Here is a 19,214-nt window from a genome sequence, read left to right as displayed (position 1 = left end):
ACAGACTCCAAGCACTAAAACTAAGTGGGTAAAGGAAAGCTTTTTCTCCCTGACAGTGTGTTTTCACCATTTATGCTATATGTAATTATTAATATTGTTTTATTTAAGGTCTGTGATTTTATTATTTTTTTTCTTTTTGGCCCTTCTGATGTTTCTGTATTTCTTCTTTTTTATCTTCTTTGGATTATTTAGATATTAATATATTTTCCTTTGATCTATGACTTAACAAACTTATTTATTATTATTATTTTTGCAGAGAAAGGGTCTTCTGATATTACCAAGGCTGGTCTCGAACTTCTGTGCTCAAGTGATTCTCCTGCCTCAGCCCCCTACAGTGTTAAGATTGCAGGCGTGAGCCACCACACCTGACCTCTATTGATTTTTGAGTATATCTCTATGTATTATTTTTTAGTGGCTACTCTAGAGATACAGTGTATGTAATCTACTGTTTCACAGTCTACTTAGAGGTAATATTTTATCACTTACATTTACCTTCCCCCGTTTATGTTTTATGTTTTATGTGATTGCATCTACATAAATTAAAACCCCATCAATAGTTATCATTTTTATTTTCAATAGTCATATATATTTTAAAGAACACAAAATAAACAAAAATAAATTTTATATTTACCCAGATATTTACCATTTCTGTTGTTCTTCCTTTATTCTTAAAATTACATTTCTCTCTGATATCGTTTCCTTTTAGAGCAAGTCTGCAAATGGCAAATTCTTAGTTTTCCTTCATCTGAGAATGTCTTTTTGTTTCTTTGTTGGTTTTGTTTTGTTTTTGCCTTTGCTTCTGAAGGAGACTTTTGCTGGCTGTAGAATTCTGTGTTTACAGTCCCTCCCCACTCCACCACCCTCGGCTCTTTGAATGTGATGTGCCACCGTCGTCTGTCTTTCATGGTTTCTGATGAGAAATCTATGATAATTTGAACTGTTATTCCCCTATATGTAATGTGTTATTTTCTCTAGCTTAAAAAAAACTTTTTAAAAATCTTATGTTCTCTTTATTCTTCAGATTGGATAATTTCTATTGATCTATCTTCAAGTTATTGAAGCTCCTTTGTCTACTTCTTTTTGTTACGGGCCCATCAATGACTTTTAAAATGTCAAATATTAAAATTGCCCCCAAGGGGTGTGTGTGACTTTGCACATAGAAGATGAGGTGGGAAGTCATGAGCTCCTGGAAGCAGGAGGGCCAGTGGCTGGTGACCCCATCATCATGCAGGGTCTGAGGCTGTGAGCAGGGCAACCTCTACATCCTCATGGTGCTGGCTGGGGTCTTGGCAATGAAGAACATATAAAAATGAGAGATGTGCTTCCTGCTCCCTCAGAAGAACTATCTTGGAGTGAGGCTGACCAGCAAACCATTCCTACTATGAGACATGTGCCCCAGTGGAGCTGTGCTGTTCATGACTGTGCCTTGGCTGACTCCTGTCCCCACCTGACGCTATGTCTTGCACTCTATGCTATAGTCTTGGTCAATTTCAACTACAGGCAAATCCTCAAACTTCTGCTCTCTCCAACGTCTTGGTTTTTGCAAATGCTGTTGTTGCCTCTGCTTGGGACACTTCTTCCTTCTTAGTATGGCTAATTCATCATCCTTCACACCTCTGCTGGGACATTATATCCTTCAGGAAGTGTTTAATGATGCCCCAAGTCTGGGCTGGGCCTCTTGTCTGGGTAGTACAGCATGAGTTCTACTCTTTTTTTTTTTTTTTTTTTTTGAGATGGAGTCTCGCTCTGTCACCCAGGCTGGAGTGCAGTGGCGCAATCTCGGCTCACTGCAAGCTCCGCCTCCCGGGTTCACGCCATTCTCCTGCCTCAGCCTCTCCCAGTAGCTGGGACTACAGGCGCCCGCCACCACGCCCGGCTAATTTTTTGTATTTTTAGTAGAGACAGGGTTTCACCGTGGTCTCGATCTCCTGACCTCGTGATCCGCCTGCCTCGGCCTCCCAAAGTGCTGGGATTACAAGCGTGAGCCACCGCGCCCGGCCTGAGTTCTACTCTTAATATAGTACTTAGCATATTGAGTCAAGTGCTTATGCACTTGTCCATCTATCAGACATGTGTGCACTTGTCCATCTATCAGACAGGACTGTAAGCTCTTTGAGGGCCGGAATTGAATCTTGTCCATTACCATTTTCCCAGCATCATGCCTGATATGTGGTAGGCACTTCTCAAATGTTTGTTGGATGAATAGACAAAAGATGAGAGGTGGGCAGTGGACTGTGTGGAGGGGATGGCTGGGGGTGGAAGTCTACAGGCAGATCACACAGGGCTTCTATGCCATGTTAAGGAGCTTGGGCTATTTCTGGGAGGCAATGGGGAGCTACTGAAGGATATGAGCTGGGGGGAAATGGTCAGTTTCTTATGTGAGAAAGGCCTTTCTAGCAGCATCGTGATGAATGAGTTGGATGGAGACACGAGTGGGAACAGAAAGACCAGGAAGGACCTATAATGAACTGATGAACTGGGGGAACTGAGGGTGGGTGAGACCTGGGGAGCAACAGATGGCAGGGTTCACTTTGGTCAGGGGAGAGTGCCTCTGAGCATAAGGCTATTCCTGGTGGTGGGGGGAAGTGGACAGTGGGCCGGCTGGCACTTGTTTTTGGCGACTTTGCTACCTCTCCTTTGCCCTGCAGAACTGTCAGTCCCTCCAGGGAAGGGCCTGGGCCCTCTTTCCTCAGTGCCTTCCCTGTGCCCAGGACACCAGTCTCTTCCCTACCTCAGCTCGGCAGGCTGTGATCTGGTGGAGTCTAGGAGGCAACTCCCCCAACCCCAGTGTGATCCAGAAGGAGAGGCCAGAGTCCCTATGAGGTGAGCTTGGCAAGTTTATTGAAAACCCAGGAACACAAAGAGCAATGCACACAGGCAGCCCACCCCACCCAACCCCCAGGCCTCCTTGGAGCTTGCAAACACAACCCTGCAGTGGACAGGGCTGGGCCTCACACCACGAGCAGGGGCAGGAGTACGGGGAGCATTGCAGAGCCCGCCTGTCCATCTGCACCCCACCTCGTGGACTCGCATGCCGGAGTTACACCAACAACCCAGGAAGAGAAACAGCTGGACAGAATCCACTGGGAGAAAAGCCATCTTGGGGCTTAGGGAGCCTGGGGCCACCAAGGACTGGGATCCCCTTGATCAGGGAGAGAAGGAAAGAAACTTCTCCTACCAGGAAAAGGAAGAAGAAGGAAGTGAAGGATGTGGAGTTAAGGATGCCTGCAGTGTGGACGGTCAACTCTATTCTCCAAATTAACCCGAAGCCACGGGTGGTGAGGGCACTGGGGGGATTGTTGTTATTGCACTGAATGTGCATTTCTCCAGGCTGTTGCTGACAGGAAGAGGAGTGATCCAAAGGACAGAAATTGGGAGGCAGAGAGAAGCCAGCTTGGCTGGAACTGCTAATGGAGCATCTACACAGCAGAAAAATCCTCCAAGAGGACATGGGGCCAGGCAGAACAGCCGGGGGAGTGCTAAGGGGTGGCTTCCTGGCAGGAAGGGGAGCTGGAGACCCTCGAGCCCAAAGCCCACGAACCCTGGGGGCAGAAGCAGGAGCCGTGGAGCTGGTTCTTCTCTGGGCAGCAGCTGTCTGGGGCTGGGCTTTCAGTACTTGGTCCGGCAGGAGGTGGTGGTGGACACGAAGCGGACGCTGGAGCTGCGGCCCCCGCTGGAGCCCCCCTGGGTGGGCAGGGGGCAGGGGACGCTGGGGACACAGGCCTCACTGATGAGCACGGAGCCACTCCTCGTGCCAGTGCTCAGCAGGTCCCCAGTGGCCGGGGCGACCCGGGCTCCACCCAGGCTGGGGCCGCAGGAAGCTAGGACCCCACTGGTGGCACAGACGCTGCTGCTGCCTGAGAAGGTGACCCCGCCGCCGGAGAGGGTGGAGCCGGCAACCAAAGGCTCAGGCCCCCACACCAGGCCGCCCCGTGAGCTGCTGACGGCTGCAGAGAAAGACAGCATCAGGGAGGCTGCCAACACCAGGGCCCTCCACCTCCATGCTACCCCTGGGCTGCACCACCGGGTCTGGTGGGGGGGGAGTGGGGTCAGGGTTGTGGCATCTGGGGAAGTGGTCCCTATTGTCTACACAGTCAGTATACACTTTTTTCCTCTCTTGTCTGGATGGCTCAAAGACTGTGACTACATTAAAATCAAACATCCAGATGAAAATGACGACTTCATCCAGTTCCCCAGATGTTTGCATACATCCATAGGTTGACTGTTGTTTATATACGGCTAAAGTCAAGTTGGGTTGTGAGATGTGAGTAGTGAGCTGGATTATCCAGACAGCTAGAACAGTAGCTTCCATAAAGCCGTGGGCCTTTTCTTTTCCAGCTGTATTATGCCCGTTGGTGGTCTCCACATTTCCCCTAGCCCAGCACACAGGAAACCCCTCCAACACTAGTTCCTTGTTGCCTCTCTCCTGACCCACTGGTGGCTGTGCTCTGTAGCCCTCTGCTCTCCCTTGGACACAACTCCATGCCTCAAGACTCGAATCCACAGAAAAGCTTGCTAGACCAGCCCCATCCATGGAGGGGTACACTCTTTCCTGCCCTTTCATCTTATCCAGAATCCTTCCTGCCACCCATGATGTTCACTCGAGCTTGACCTCCTGCAGAAATCCATTGCCTGTGGCTTCCCCTGCCCACTCACCACCTTCATGGGAGTGGGAAGGGACACTCTCTTCCAAGTACATGTAGCTCTGACTGTCTGACCTACCCAGTTTAGCACTCGGTTCCACTACACGTCGGTGTTCATTTGTGTTTTTGGAGTCAGAAATCTGGTTTGCTTTGTGAGTTCTGGCAAATCATGTACTTTCTCTGAGTGGGCAAAACAGGGATGGCAATATCTGCTCTTCCCCCCAGGGATCCTTCCAGAGTTAGGTTGATGGTGGCTAGGACTCATTTTCTCAAGAAGATTCTATTTCTAGAGAGCGTGGGCTGGGTCTTGCCTTGCCAGTGTCCCCAGGCTGCCATGCCCGGCACACTGCCCTGCATGCTTTGGGTACAACCCATGCTTCACCTGCAGCTGTTGGGAGACTTCCATTTGGCCTTGCATTCCCTGCCATCAGGGGATGAGAGTCTCCCCTGGCAGAGGCCTTCCCATTCCTTCTAAGTCCCCTAGATGGTTCCCTTGAAGGACAAGGCTGCTCAAAGCGAAAAAGCTGGCTGTCCTCCACTTTGGAGAACTTGCAAACCTTTATGAATGTCTTGCTCTGGGGAAGGCAGGCTCTGGGGAGATCTCAGACCTCAGCTAAGAAGGTGCTCCCCGTCCAGGGCTGGATGGTCCCAGCTCCCCTGACTGTTGTGGCCAGACCGGCCATCTGGGACGCTTCCTGACCCCAGTGTGGGCCTGAGTTTAAAGGAAGTTTGAAGAGGAGAGAAATGTGTGAAGAGGAAAAAACAAGTTTCTTACATATGTTTACTGGTCCAACACCTTCACAGAGCCTGGAAAGGGAAAGAAACAAATCATTTCACATGCACTATTGTTTCCTGAAAACCTATTTGCCATAAAAAGGGCTTTCTTGTCTGAGTAGATCTGTGGAGCAGTAGTTCTCACCGCTGGTTATACACACATCTGGGGACTGTTGAAAAACTACACGTTCTTAGACTCTATCCCAAAACCATTAGATTAAAATATTTAAGGAAATGTATCATTAGTAGTAATTTTAGCAAAATTACTAATGATTCTGGTGCAGCTTGTCTAGACTTGCATTTGAGAATCACAGGTCTAGAGCCTTCTTCTAATTCCCTGACAAGGGCAATGCAACTAATGTTTGCAGAAAAGATACTGTCATCTTTAAAGACTACGTATTTCTGCAGTTCTTCACTGTCCCCCTCTCTTCCTTAGTCTTTCTAGATGCCTAAGTCTGACTTCACTCTCCTGCTGGACTGAGAGCACTCACCGGCTCTCCTCGCCCTCCAGCAGGCGCCTGTAGGTGGCGATCTCGATGTCCAGGCCCAGCTTGGCATTCATCAGCTCCTGGTACTCGCGCAGCTGCCGCGCCATGTCCTGCTTGGCCTGCTGCAGGGCACACTCCAGATCTGCCAGCTTGCATTTGGCGTCATTGAGGGTCGCCTCGCCATGCTGCTCGGCCTCGGCCACTGCAGCCTCCAACTTGGCACGCTGCAGGGAAGGCAGTTTGCAGGTAGGCTTCGGCAGTGCCAGGGCATCCCCAGGTTGGGTTAGAAACACTGCCCCTCTTACTGGGAACATAGCCTGGGGCCAAGGCAGGGATAGACCCCATGGTGGCTGCTTTCCCAGGCACTGGAGGTCCTGTAGTTTGATGTCACTATGGGGTAGGGCATTGCTCTTGTTTCCATCCCCACTGACTTTGTCACTCCTGATTTCAGCTGCCCCAGAGCCATGGCATCTAGAGGGTAAACTTATTCTTTCTGTACCACCTTCCCTGGGGGGTCTGCTCTAGCCGTTTACTAGAAGCTAGTTTACTAGAAGCTATAGTGGGAAGCTCTCCTTCCCTTCTATATTTTTATCCTCCAGAAAGCCTTCTTGGACTGATCCCTCCATTCCTCGGTTTCTGGGTCTTGATGGTCTCCCTCACCTCATTAGACTTGGGGGTTCTCAAAGCCTCAGGCCCTGGTTCTCCCTCATCCGAGGCTTTCCCTCCTTTCCTTTGCCCACCTGAGCCTTGGCGTGCTCAATCTCTGCCTTAAGCCTCTGGATCAGGCGGGTCAGTTCATTGATCTCGTTCCGTATGTTGCGCAGGTTGTCACAGTGTTGGCCAGCTGTCATCTGCATCTCTTCATACTGGGGAGAGAGGAGGGTATTTTGAGGGTTCGAAGGTCAGGTCAAGATCACAGCCCTCACTGAGTTGGGGGCCTCAAACCTCCCTGGGCCCGATTTGTTATATATGAGTCTTATCCCCAGAGCTGCCTACATCCCTTCCCCAGCCTCCACTGCCCACCTTGGTCTGGTACCAGGCCTCAGCATCAGCCCGGCTGCGCCTGGCCACCTCCTCATACTGGGCCTTGACCTCAGCAATGATCCCATCAAGGTTCAGGTCACGGCTGTTGTCCATCTTCACAATGACTGACGTCTCTGAGATGTGCGACTGCAGCAACTGGATTTCCTGTGTTGGAGGATTGGGGAGACAGATGTGCTTAGAGTCTCATTTAGTAGCTGGGACTCTGCCACAGGGTGCCCAGGAAGTGGTGTCAGGGGCAGAGAGCATCACTCATTGGTTCATTAAAAAGCAAGACCATCTAAATTGATGATAAAGAAAAAGACATGTCTGAGAACCATCTCAGGCTGACTTTAGAACTCTTGTGATCTACTCAGAGACATCCCTTTAACACACTACTTTGCTCAGTGAGTATTAAAACCATGGGGACCTAAGAACATGGTGGAAGAAAGTGGGAGCCACTCTAGAGCTTAAACTTTTCTTAGATTATCTACAAAGTGGCTGGGCTGGTCACAGACCATTGAGACCTGACAATATTTTAGCATATGGTGGTCTAGGTTTTCATATATCCCAATTCCTTAATAGAAGAACCGAGGGGCTTGGGACTGGCCTGCAAAGAGAGTTCCAGAGGAGGCTTTCCTCAGCCTCTTCACTTACAGCTAGCAATTCAGCTCTGGCTGGGCCTATACCAGACTGGACAGATTGCTTATGAAGCAAAAGACAGCTGGTTTGGCTAATTAGGTCAAACACATTTTTTCTTACCTCTCCTGGCAAATCAATTTTTCAGTCTTCTGGTCAGTACACAGGAAGTGACATTTCTAGATCCCAGTCTTTAAATTGGTAAATAAGGAGTTGGATCATAGATCCAAGGAGTTTGACTTGCATCAGGCTGCTGAAAAGCCTGCTCACCTTCCCTTCCCCGTTTGAAGATATATTGGCATATATAGCATACAGATTTGAGTGAGAGGAAAGATATATGACAGCAAATGTTTGAAAATATGCTAGCCCAGACTAAGCATTCAGGGAGTCCAGGCCAAGCATTGCTCTCTTGGGGTGCCCTAGAGAAGATGAGCCCTCACCTCCATGTAAAGCGTTTTTAGAAAGTCAATTTCCTGAGTTAGGGTATCCACGTTGGCCTCGAGATCAGACTTATTCATGAAAGCTGCATCCACATCCTGTATAAAACAGAGAAGGATAAATATTCATCGCCTGGGCACTGTTTCACCTTCCCACCCATGTCTGGAGATGGGTGCAAAGAGGCAGCCACTTCCCACAGATGGTAAGGTCGCTGCGTAGAAGTGAAGTTCAGCGACTTTTGCTCATTTCCCTATTACAATGCCAACATTCCCCCAGGGGCTGCTGGACATTTTCTGATGTTCAGTTAGAGGCAAAGAAAATCTAGATAATCCAAGATACTTATGTCACCTTTTCATACCTCTGCTCTCAGGTGACCCAATCCTAAAGAATCTAAGGCAGAACCTGAACTTTGTAGGAAATCTCTTGTTATCTCTGAGGTTCCACTGTCTCCACTGTCTTGGTGTGAGTAGTCCCAGACTCCACAGGGCTGCCTGAGCAGTTTCCTGGGGAGTCTTGAGAACATTTGCCAGTCCAGAGGAGAAGTTGGCCTGGCCTGTGGTTCCCCCTTACCTTCTTCAGAGCCACAAACTCATTCTCAGCATTGGCCCGACATACCACTTCCTCTTCATACCTGATGATAAAGGTTAAGAGGGTGAGTTCTTACTCTGAACTGAGAGGCAGTTACTCCCAACTCCCCAGTGAACCTCGCAAGATCTCTCAGTCCAGGCAGGATCATGGTTCCCTATTGCTATCTGAATGCTATAGCATCATACCCTCTGTCTCATCTTTATGACCTTTCATAAGCCAGTGCCTCTCAGTTTCTCCAAATCCCTTCCACTTTCTTAATGTGGGTTTGGGATCTGAAAACCTGGTCTATTGCTATGTTCCTCTGACAGAAATAATGTAGGATCATTGCACTTGACTATAGAGCAAGTAGGGCCCAACTGAAAAAGATACTGAACATGGGCACCTTTTTCCTCAGAAGGGCCTCCTCCTCTCTGTTCACATATCACTACCCACCCCCGCCTCCCCGGGCTTGATGTGGTAACCAGCATTCAACCCTGATCCTTCCAGCTGCTCTCATCTGAGCTTGGCGGCTGATTCTGGGGCCAGCCCAGGCCTGTCATTGGTCTGTGCAGCTCAGATGTCACTCACTTCTTCTTGAAGCCCTCTAGGACATCCTGCAGGTGGTTCCTCTCAGCCTGGAGCCGGGCCTGGTCGCTGACCAGCGCCTCCAACTGCCTCCGCAGGTTGGTGATGTAGCTCTCGAAGAGTGGCTCCAGGTTGCTTCTGACACATTTCTGCTCTTGGAGGAAGCTCCACTTGGTCTCTAGGAGCTTATTCTGCTGCTCTAGGAACCGCACCTAAATCCACAGGGCACAGAAATGGCATTTGAAGTGCTTGATAGGGTTCGTGCCTTGACCAAGCTCTTGAGATGGCCAGCGATGACTTGACCACATGTCGACAGGGTTCTCTCCTCTGCCGACTTTCATTCCTCCACTAACTCAGCAGAAGCTGGAAGGGCAGGTTGTGACTCCCTCCTTGTGCTCAGCTAGGCCTAGTTACCAATATGGGGTTTTGAACCGTAGCACTTCAGTACCATTCTGCTATCCAGTCTCTAAGAAAGGTGTACACTGGTACATCAGGAAGTTGGAAGGGTTGATTCTATTTAAGCTGGAGTTTGCCTATATCTGAAAACTGATGCCAGGCATCCCTGGCAGAGAATGAGGAGCAGAGTAAACTACATTTGGGGTGGGATATGGTACTAGGAGGTAGGAATTCTCAGATAGTAAGTCCTATCCAACATCGCAGATAATCCATTGGCTGAGATGTGTAGAGCTGGAAGAGAACTTACAGACCCTTTACCCCAGCCCCTCATTTTAGAGAGGAAGAACCCAAAACTTACAGAGGTTCTCCTCCATTCTCAGACATAACCATTCCATCTCCACATAGACATGGTGTGTGAGATGTCAGTTCTTTTGGGTTATCCACATCACTGTTACCACTCATCTGCCTGGAGGCCAGTGACTACCAGTGGTCATTCCCTACAATTTCCCTGAATCTAGGCAACTTGGCCGAATTTTGATACCCCATGTGGGGGTATGAATTCTTCTTCTTTTTTTAATTACTCAACTCCATTCTCTACTTTTCTAAGCCTGAACAGATGAGGCCACTCAGCCTCAGAAACTATGAAAACTTCATAAGGTACAAAAGGATCTCAAAGAATAAAACCTCTTAAACAGACAGCAGCCAACACCTGGCTAAAGTCCCAGTGTTTCCAGCCTGTTTCAGAGACATTTCTAAGTGACCAGATGCAACATCTTAGTTTGTCGAGGTGCCCTCGAGTTTGGCTGGATGCTTCTCTGTCCTCCAGAAGATGTCACCACTGTCTGAGTCGATCCCACCATGCAGCTCATCCACTGGCTTGGCCTTGCTCTGCAGCAGAGCAACCCAGAAAGCATACCACAATGCCTGAGGTAGGCACTTGAAAGATCTGAAGTTAAGGTCAAGTCCCCAGAACCAGGCCAGCTCTTTTTAAGGGAAAGAGCACTCTAGTGCATTTTGGCTGTAATATTCCTAGACCCAGAGATTCAGCTATCATAGGTACCTTGTCAATGAAGGAGGCAAACTTGTTGTTGAGGGTCTTGATTTGCTCCTTCTCATCCTTCTTCACCCTCTGGGCATTGGGGTCAATCTCCAGGTTGAGGGGGCTCAGCAGGCTCTTGTTCACAGTAACAGCTGTGATAGATGGGGCTGCTGGAACTCCAAACCCTCCAACTCTGTAACCAAAGCCAGGGCCACCAAAGCCATAGCCAATGCCACTGCCAGCTCCAAAGCCCAGACCAACACAGCTGTCAGCCCTAGGCCCCAGACCAACACCTCTTCCATCACCAAAACCCATCCCACAGCCAGCACCAAAGCCCACTCTACAGCGGACGGGCCGAGAGCCTACAGCTGCTATCCGGGGTGAGTATGATCCAAAGGTGATGACACTCCGACTACCAAAGCTGCCAAGGCCCCGGAAGCCGGGCCGACTCCAACAGGAGGCAGAGTTGGCCCGGAAGCGGTTCAGGTTCTGTGGTGTCATTGCTGAACAAGAGCTGAAGTTGCCCACCCGGTGACCAGAGCTGACTCGGTAGGAGCGGCAAGACATGGTGGCTTCCTGGTTGGGAGCAAAAAAGCAAGTGTAGAATAGGCGAGCTGGAGCTGGGAGTCCCTCTGAGGCCAGTGGATCCCTTGCACCTCTTTTATGTGTATGGTGATCTGAGGCTTGGCCCCGTAAAAACCGAATAAATCCATTTGCAGGCATTTATGAGCTTGGGTAGTTAGCAGAAACTCTGCATGCCTATAACCTCCTTGACAATGAGTTAACTCAGACACACCTAGTCTCATCAGGATGAGGGCTGTAACAGCAAACCAATAAACATTAAAAACACATAAACACATAAACATTATAGTCCTATTTTTCCCTATAAGTCCACCACAATTGCCATTAAGGGGACATTAATTTGCTTTGGTCATAAATGCAATAGGTTTTTTCACTGTAAGTGTGGCTAACCACCAGAAAGTTAGGATGGCGACAGCTCCAGCAAGAGGCTCACAAGGGATGCATCCATGAAAATATAACCCCTTAAAGAGGTGGGAGTGTGTGCACATCTCCAAGTAAGAAGTGATATGGAGAATGTACAGTTTGTTGCATTTCTGTAAATCAATTAAATCATCAAAAAACCTTCTGCCATGTTTTATCTGATATGGCTGTTTAGTATACAAGAGTTGAATCTACAGTAAAGCTCATTTGGGCTAGTGTAGACACATCTGTGATTTGAGACACTCAGAGATATTCATTCATTCAACAGTTTTAGAGTGCCTACTATGTATCCAGCACTGTGCTTGGTGCTGAGGGTACAGAGATTACAAAGACAGTCTCTATCTTCATGGTAGTAGGGGAAGATTTATCTTAAAAAAAATTTTTTTTTTAGAGACAGGATCTAGTTGCCCAGGCTGGTCTTGAACTCCTGGGCTCAAGTGATCCTCCCGCCTCTGCCTCCCAGGTAGCTGGGACTACAGGCATGCACCACCATGCCTGGTAGAATGTTTATCTTGAGGACTTCCAGCAGTCAACACTTTGTGGCATGATTTGAGGCCAAAGCATTGGAAAGTTTCTGTATAGAAAGTTAACTACATGATTGTTAGCCCCCAAATATACCATAGGTGTGATTTATGGGCCTGTCCATTTATGTTCCTTGAATTATTGATGAATCTTTGGTTAGGATAGAGAGACACAAAGCAATATACATCTGGATAGAAAAGGAAAAGTTCTCAGCAACTGAATATTATCATTGTTAGCAATATTGCAGCTCTTTTAGGACCCTGAGCCAGGCTGGTGTTTAACCTTTTCTATTCTAGTGCGTCCTCTGCCCAGGGGACCTCATGTTTGGACGCTTGAGATTCTTTGGGATGCTTGGAATTCTACTTGGAAGGGGATGTATGCTTTTGACCAGAAGCATCCAGCTCATTTGTGCAGTATTTTCTTTTTCCAGCTATCAGCTGTATGTCTAACGGGGAAATGAAGCAGAAAAACAATAAGAAGTGTGTACTTCTCGTCAAGACCACCAGTGGCCTCCATGTTAAATTCAATGGTCTGTCCTCAGCCCTCACTTTATTCACATAGCTGACCATGCCTTTTCTCTTGAAACATATTCTTCTTTCGATTTTCAGACACTACACTCTCTCGATTTCTTGCCACACTCTTTTCAGTCTTCTAAGCCAGTTCCTCCTCATATCCTCAACCTCTAGGCACTGCAGAGTCCCTGGCTCAATCCTTGGGTATCTATTCTCTTCTTTAGACTCGTTGCCTTGGTGATATTATACAGACTCACGACTTTAAATACCATCTATTCATTCATGACTGCCAAGGCACATCTCTGTCTCAGACCTCCCTACCCCTAAACGCCACACATATATTTTAACTGACATCTCTATCTGGATATTAGATAGGCATCTCAAACTTAATAGAGTCGTCCCTTGGTATCCCCAGGTAGTTGGTTCCAGGACCCCCTGTGGATACCAAAATCCACGGATGTTCGTTGAGCCTCGGATATAAAATGGTGTAGTATTTGCATGTAACCCACGCACATCCTCCTGTATACTTGAAATAATCACTGGATTATAATACCTAATACAATGTAAATGCTATGTAAATAGTTGTTATATTCTGTTGACAAGAAAAAAGTCTGTACTTGTTCAGCACAAATGCAATTTTCTTTTTAATAGTTTCAATCTGCAGTTGGTTGAATCCACAAATGTGGGAGCCACAGATACAGAGGGCTGACTTTATGACCAAAACTGTTCTCCTAATTGTTTCTACTAAATATGTTCCACTTGCCAACATCACTGTCTCTGCAATAGTTCATGCCAGAAATCTTGGAGTCATCCTTTTGTCCTCTGTTTTTTATTTCCCTTTTCCCACATTCAATTCATTGGCAAATTCTCCCTTCAATATATATCCAGACTCCTACTCCTTCTCACCATCCTGCCGCTGCCATGCTGGCCCAGGCCCATCTCTTCCCACAGGATCTTCTGAACTACACTCCAGCTGGTCTCCCAGCTTCCTCCCTTGCCCCTTCAGACTTTTCTTAGCAGCACAGAGCGATCCTTTAAAAACACGTCAGATCATGCCATTTCCATGCCGAAACTCCTCCCATGGTTTCCCACCCACTCAGAGTCAATGCCCTGTAAGACACTATGCAGTGTGCCTCCCTCTTCCCTGACCTCATCCCCTCCACCTGTCCTGCTGCCCACTCTGTTGCAGCCACTTGGGCATCCTGGCTGTCCATCAAACAGGCAGAATGACTCCTGCCTCGGACGCTTACCCCCTTGCCATTTTCTCTGCTGGGAACCTTTTTCCTCAAATAGCTGCATGGTCGGGTCCCTCGACTCTTCCAGGGCTTTGTTCATATGTCATCCTCTAAACTTCTAAGGAGGAAACTCCCTGTCCTCCCTGTACGCCTGCTCTGCTTCCTTGTCGCCTTAGCATTTACAGCCATCTGAGGTCTTCTCCTTGAGTGGATTTGCCTGTTGTTGTTGTTGACTTGCACTGGCTGGAGCAAAGCTTTAGGAGGCAGACACTGCTGTGTGTTTTGCTCTCTTAGGGACTCAGAGTGGGGCACATGGTGGGCATTCTGTATAGTTTTGTTGAGTGAACGGAAGAGGCTGCAAAGATTAAAAGCAGGAGGAGAAAGAAACAGGAAGTATGAAGAACAGGAATTTGGGCATTTGATTTTGAAGATATTTCAGGAAAAAGAGACTCCAAGTTCCCAAATGGACAGGAATGGCCCAGGTGGGGACAGTGGTGCAGAAACTCAAGAGCTCACAGGAGTACCAATCCAGTTTGTCCCCCAGCTCCAGCCTCTTGGGGTTTGAGCCAGGCTGCTTGAACGAAAGGGCATCCCACTACTCTGAGGCCAGGCGAGAGGTTCCAGGAGATTGGGACAGGGGAACCAGAGGCTGTCTGGTGGAGGTGAAAGGGGAAGGGAGTGGGAGGGATGGCCTGCCTAAAGAACCCTGGTGGGGACCCAGAAGATGATATCGATTTTAGAGTCAGATGGACCTGGGTGAAACTCAGATTTGTCACCGACTAGCAGTATGATCTTGGATAGTGCTATACCAAGGGCAGGATGGTGGCCAGGTTCTGCTGCAGGTGCAGGCACTAGGGGAACTTATCTGCAGAGAACTTTAAAACCAAACACAACCAGCTTATTAACAATTTTCGGCATGCATTGGCCATTCTAAGTAATGATAGTAGTCCCTTCCACCCCTATGGTATACCAATGACCTTGGGGAAATTGTTTAACCTCTAAGCCTCAGTTTCCTCATGTTAATATGGAATATTCCCTGTTTCATAGTATGATGAGGATTGACTAGGAAATGCCTGGGATGTGCACTGTGCAGTGCCTGGCAGCTGCTACTGTACTCCATTCCTTTCCCTCGCTCTTTCCTCCCTCCCTTCCTCCCTTTTCTTCTCTGTTTTGCACAATCCTCCCTTCATTTCTACACAGTCATCCGTGTTCCCATCCACACCCGCCTCCTTCCCGCTCCAGAGGCAGTTGCGTTCATACCCCATTAGCCATTCCTGTCTCATGTCCCAGCTTCCCTCAACCCTGATCAGGCTGGGTGGGGTTGGGGTAATTGTAATTGGGACCAGTCAAGCATAGCCCCTGCTCTGCGATGAACTGTCGCCATCAGCAGTTTGCAGTTTGGAGGCATTGTTTCGCCAGACGATGCAAAACACAACCCTCAGTCATTTTTTAGGGGGTGGCAGGTGGGGAGAGGGGGCGGAGTTGCCCCGGCAACATTGGGTGGGAGGTTTTGCTGCTGCAACAGTTTCTTCCTGCTGCAACAGTTTCTTCCTGCTGTTGTCAGTCAGCCTGAGTGTAACTCCAGAGACCTGCGGGCTGAGCCCAGGCTCTGTGGCTGCATTACGATGCCTGGCTGCTGGGTCATCAGGATCCTATCTGTGGAGCAGGGAGGAGGCAGAAACGCTGAGCAGAGGAAAGGGAGGGGAAGGGCTGCCCGAGGGAGGGAGACATCCTGGTTGGCCATGCAGGTTCTGGGAACCCTGTTTGCGCTGTGGCTGGGTGTGTGCGTGGGAAACGGGATGACAGGGGAAGCCCAGATTCTGAGAAGTCTTCAGAGGGCTTCTGTTTAGCCTGGGGACGAGTTTGTGCTGGAGAGAGGCGCTGGCGGGAGAAGTTTTCATGCTGAGACCTGCTCCTGCTGGGAAAGGAAGCTTCAGAGTCCCCCCAGCGGGGGCGGGTCGGGGGGCAGGGGGTGTGTGTGAGAGGCTAGGCCACCTTTGCCAGTACCTCCTCCTCTCTCCCCTCTCAGATGAATGAACACACCTCCCCAGGGGAGATAAAGCACCCCCTTCTTGTTTTTTACCCACCCCTCGCACTTCTTCCAGGAAGGATGGTTTTTTCAGGTTTAATGCAATGTCTCACATGGCCCACATGGCTGTCACCTGTCCAGAGTGAAAATGTTGCTGCTGGTAGACATCTAGTTCAGTTTGCTTCAACACACCTTTATTGGTTGCTAATGTGTGCCTGGCATTGCACTTAGGTGCTAGGATGGCTAGGACAGCCTCTTCCAGGTTCAGTGACCCCAAGCGCCCCTCCTCTGCTCAGCGTGCCATTTCTAGAGCCATTTTCCCAATTCAAGCCCCTGCCAGGATTCTTTCTGGGTACTTGGTGACCCTGGCTGGAGCGTGGCAATCTTGGGTGGACCTGGGACCACAGATGTGACTGGTGTGAGGAAGGGCCATTAGGGGCAGAGTCACCCAAGGGAGGGGCCAGGGGAACAAGGAGGGGTTAGGAGACTCCAGGCCAAGCCGAGTGCAGTGAAACTCTGGCTTCATGCAGACGGTTCTCTTTCTTACCAGGGCAGGGGGCCGGGGCCTGTTCCTACTGTATTCCAGCACCCATTGCAGGGCTGACCCCAGAAGACACTCAGGAGGTGTTTGCTGTGTTGAATGGAATGCAGACATCCCAGCCACCACCAGGAGGCACTTTTGTCCCGCCTGTTTTGAATGTCTCCTCTCCTGGGGAGGAAGGGGGAATGCGGACAGAGCTGCACGATGCTGCGGAGTCCCCGGTGGGTGTCCTGGAGGGGGTGCCCTGGTCTCTGTGCTCACATCCAGGGCCGAGCGCCGGAACACACTCCTGGGATGGGCAGTGCTTATGGGATGGCTCCAAGCAGCCTCTCTGCCCAGCAGACACTTATCAGGGGCCAGGTACTCTGGAACCAAAATCCCAAGGGGGTGGTCACCAGGCCCCGAGCCTGCCTCACCGCAGTGAGGGGAATCTTCCTTCCCTCTCCTCCTTCATTCTTAGCTCAGTCCCAACACCAAGGTGGGCTGTGTCCTGGGCCTCGGGCAGCCATCTGTGAGATGGGGTGGCCAGTCTCCTTAGAATCTGTTTACTGACTACAGGGCGGAGGGTCCCTGTGGCTCTAGGGTGCTCTGAGTTAGTCCTCAGCAGGGAGTGGAGCTGGATCCAGGTCCAGGTCCAGAGAGACGAGGCTTCAAGTGGGAACAAGGCTCTCAGATCCATCATTTCCTTCTCTCCTTCCCGGCATGTGGATGTGCATCCCCGGAATCACACTTACAGGCCCCAGCGATGTGCTGCATGCCCAGCTGGCAGCTGTGATGCCCCAGCCTGGAGCCTGCTGCCAGCATCCTGCCCAGAGAGTCCTGTGGGCCTCCAGGGCTCAGGCTTGCCTGCGCCTCCTCCTGGGAGCTTCCAGAGCCTCAGGACTAAGGCAGGACCCTCGGTTCTGTCCCCATGGCCTTCTGCTCTGCCACTATCACAACAGTCCTCACAGCTGTAATTTTGCGTCCCCAATCTGTATTTCCTGGTAGGCTGTAAGCCCATGGGGCGTGCAGCCAAGGCCCCACTTAAAAAAAATAGCCTTATTGAGATATAATTCCTATTACTGTGTAATTCATTCATTTACAATGTAAGAGTCAATGGCTTTTAGAATGTGCAACCATCAATACAGCCAATTTTAGAACATTTTCATCACCCCAGAAGAAACCTTTATTTTTTATCAAAAAAAAATGTTTTTGAAGCGACAAGGTCTTGCTCTGTCACCCAGGCTGGAGTGCAGTGGTGCGATTATAGCTCACTGCAGCCTTGAACTTCTGGGCTCAAGTGATCCTCCTGCTTCAGCTTCCCAAGTAGCTGGGACTGCAGGTGCAGCCACCACACCGGGCTAAAGAAACCTTTAGCTGTGGCTCCTATGACTCCCCTAAGCTCTGTCTTCTGCTCCTTCCAGCCCTAAGCAGCCACAGCTCTGCTTTCTCTGTGGATTCCCATATTCTGGACATTCATACCAATGGAATTGTAAAATAGGTGGTCTTTTGTGACTGGCTTCTTTCACTTTGCATAATGTTTCCGAGGTTCATCTATGCTGTAGCATGTATCCGCACAGGACTCCTTTATATGGCAGAGAATATTCCATTGTGTAGGTGTGCCATATTTTGGATAGACAATGTGACATGTCTACACAGTGTTGTTTCCACCTTTTATTTATTAGGAATAATGTTGTGATAAACTTTCACAGGCATGTTTTTCCATGGACATAGGTTTCTATCTCCCTTGGGTGTATGCCTACGAGTGATAGTGCTGACTCACCTGGTACCTCTGTGGGGACCACGCTCAGGAACTGCCAGGCTGTCTTCCACAGTGGCTGCTCCGTCTTACATTCTCTACCATCGGCCCTACATACAGTGTCTACCGCGCTTATGGGGTAAACTGGCCGTGACCAGGGCTGTCTCATTCCCCACACTGTCTCCAGGCCCTGGGTAGCCAGCCCCATAGCAGGTGCTTGAGAGATGCAGACTGAGCCAATGAGAATGTGAAGGAATGGGTTCTGCTGACTATGCTTGCCCACAGATCTGACTCTAGACTTCCCTTCAGCCCCTGTCCATACAGTCTTTCCTGTGATCCTGTCTCTGACCCTCGCTAGGCAGTCGTGAGCTGCTTCTTGGGGCTCCCATGCTGTTTGGCCCTCATTATTTATGAATCCTCTCTCCGGGAGGCTGAGTGTCCTTCCAAGGTTAAGAGGGCGTCTTAGTCATTTCTGCAGCACCAGCCTCTAATGCAGGGCTTGGTGCAGCATGGGTGCTCTTTGGGGAGAGTGGGGAGTCATCCCAACTCTCAGGAGAGGGGAGCCACAAGGGGGAAAGCACTCCACCAGGAGAGGCTGTTTCAGGGGGTCAGTGAGGCAGAGGAAAGAGGACTGAGGCCTCGCAGAGGGTGGAAGCACTGCCGCCAGATCTCCAGGTCTTGGGCTTCTAAATGGGGAGAGGAGACTGGAGTGTCCTGGTCCTCCTCACTCCATGGGCTGCCACCATCTTCACTGCTTTCCTGGAGCTGGGGGTATCCAGGAACTGAGAATGGTTCTGGATAGGGACAGAGCCTAGGGCTTGGGGGCTGCTAAGTCTAGACACGATAGAGGACCCCAAGGATTTTCTCTAGGATGTGTATAGGGCACCATGTAGTGAGGAGGCCTGTGTGCAATGGGCTTGTGGTTTTTAACATGGCAAGTGACTTGCGAACCATTGGGGTGTGGCGTGCAGGTTTTAAGTGTGATTTGTATGGAGCCCTATTTCTTCCACAGGCATTTGCAAATTATTTACATGTAGCGTTTCTGT

General features: G+C 49.5%; 1 protein-coding gene across 1 annotated transcript; it reads right to left on the bottom strand.

Annotated features, from left to right (window-relative positions):
* Window positions 1-3,387: 3,387 nt before the first annotated feature.
* KRT84 (keratin 84) lies at window positions 3,388-11,223 on the bottom strand. The gene is made up of 9 exons (XM_032173677.2): window positions 10,611-11,223; window positions 9,158-9,366; window positions 8,573-8,633; window positions 8,005-8,100; window positions 6,929-7,093; window positions 6,646-6,771; window positions 5,909-6,129; window positions 5,419-5,450; window positions 3,388-3,947 (listed from the first exon to the last, which is right to left on the bottom strand). Exons 1-9 carry the CDS (start codon window positions 11,154-11,156, stop codon window positions 3,610-3,612), a joined length of 1,794 nt encoding a protein of 597 aa, XP_032029568.1. The 5' UTR covers window positions 11,157-11,223; the 3' UTR covers window positions 3,388-3,609.
* Window positions 11,224-19,214: the final 7,991 nt, after the last annotated feature.

This window comes from Hylobates moloch, unplaced genomic scaffold, assembly GCF_009828535.3.
Source record: "Hylobates moloch isolate HMO894 unplaced genomic scaffold, HMol_V3 SCAFFOLD_13, whole genome shotgun sequence".
NCBI lineage: Eukaryota > Metazoa > Chordata > Mammalia > Primates > Hylobatidae > Hylobates > Hylobates moloch.
The sequence above is the reverse complement of the archived record's forward strand: the minus strand, read 5'-3'. Positions and strand labels throughout refer to the sequence as shown.

Coding starts and splice junctions, on each gene's coding strand:
- KRT84 (XM_032173677.2), bottom strand. CDS start 11,156: ATGTCTTGCCGCTCCTACCGAGTCAGCTCTGGTCACCGGGTGGGCAAC. Junction 8,101..8,572: donor AGTTTGTGGCTCTGAAGAAG/GTAAGGGGGAAC, acceptor TGTTTTATACAG/GATGTGGATGCAGCTTTCAT. Junction 3,948..5,418: donor TGTTGGACCAGTAAACATAT/GTAAGAAACTTG, acceptor CTTTCTCTGCAG/CCGTCAGCAGCTCACGGGGC.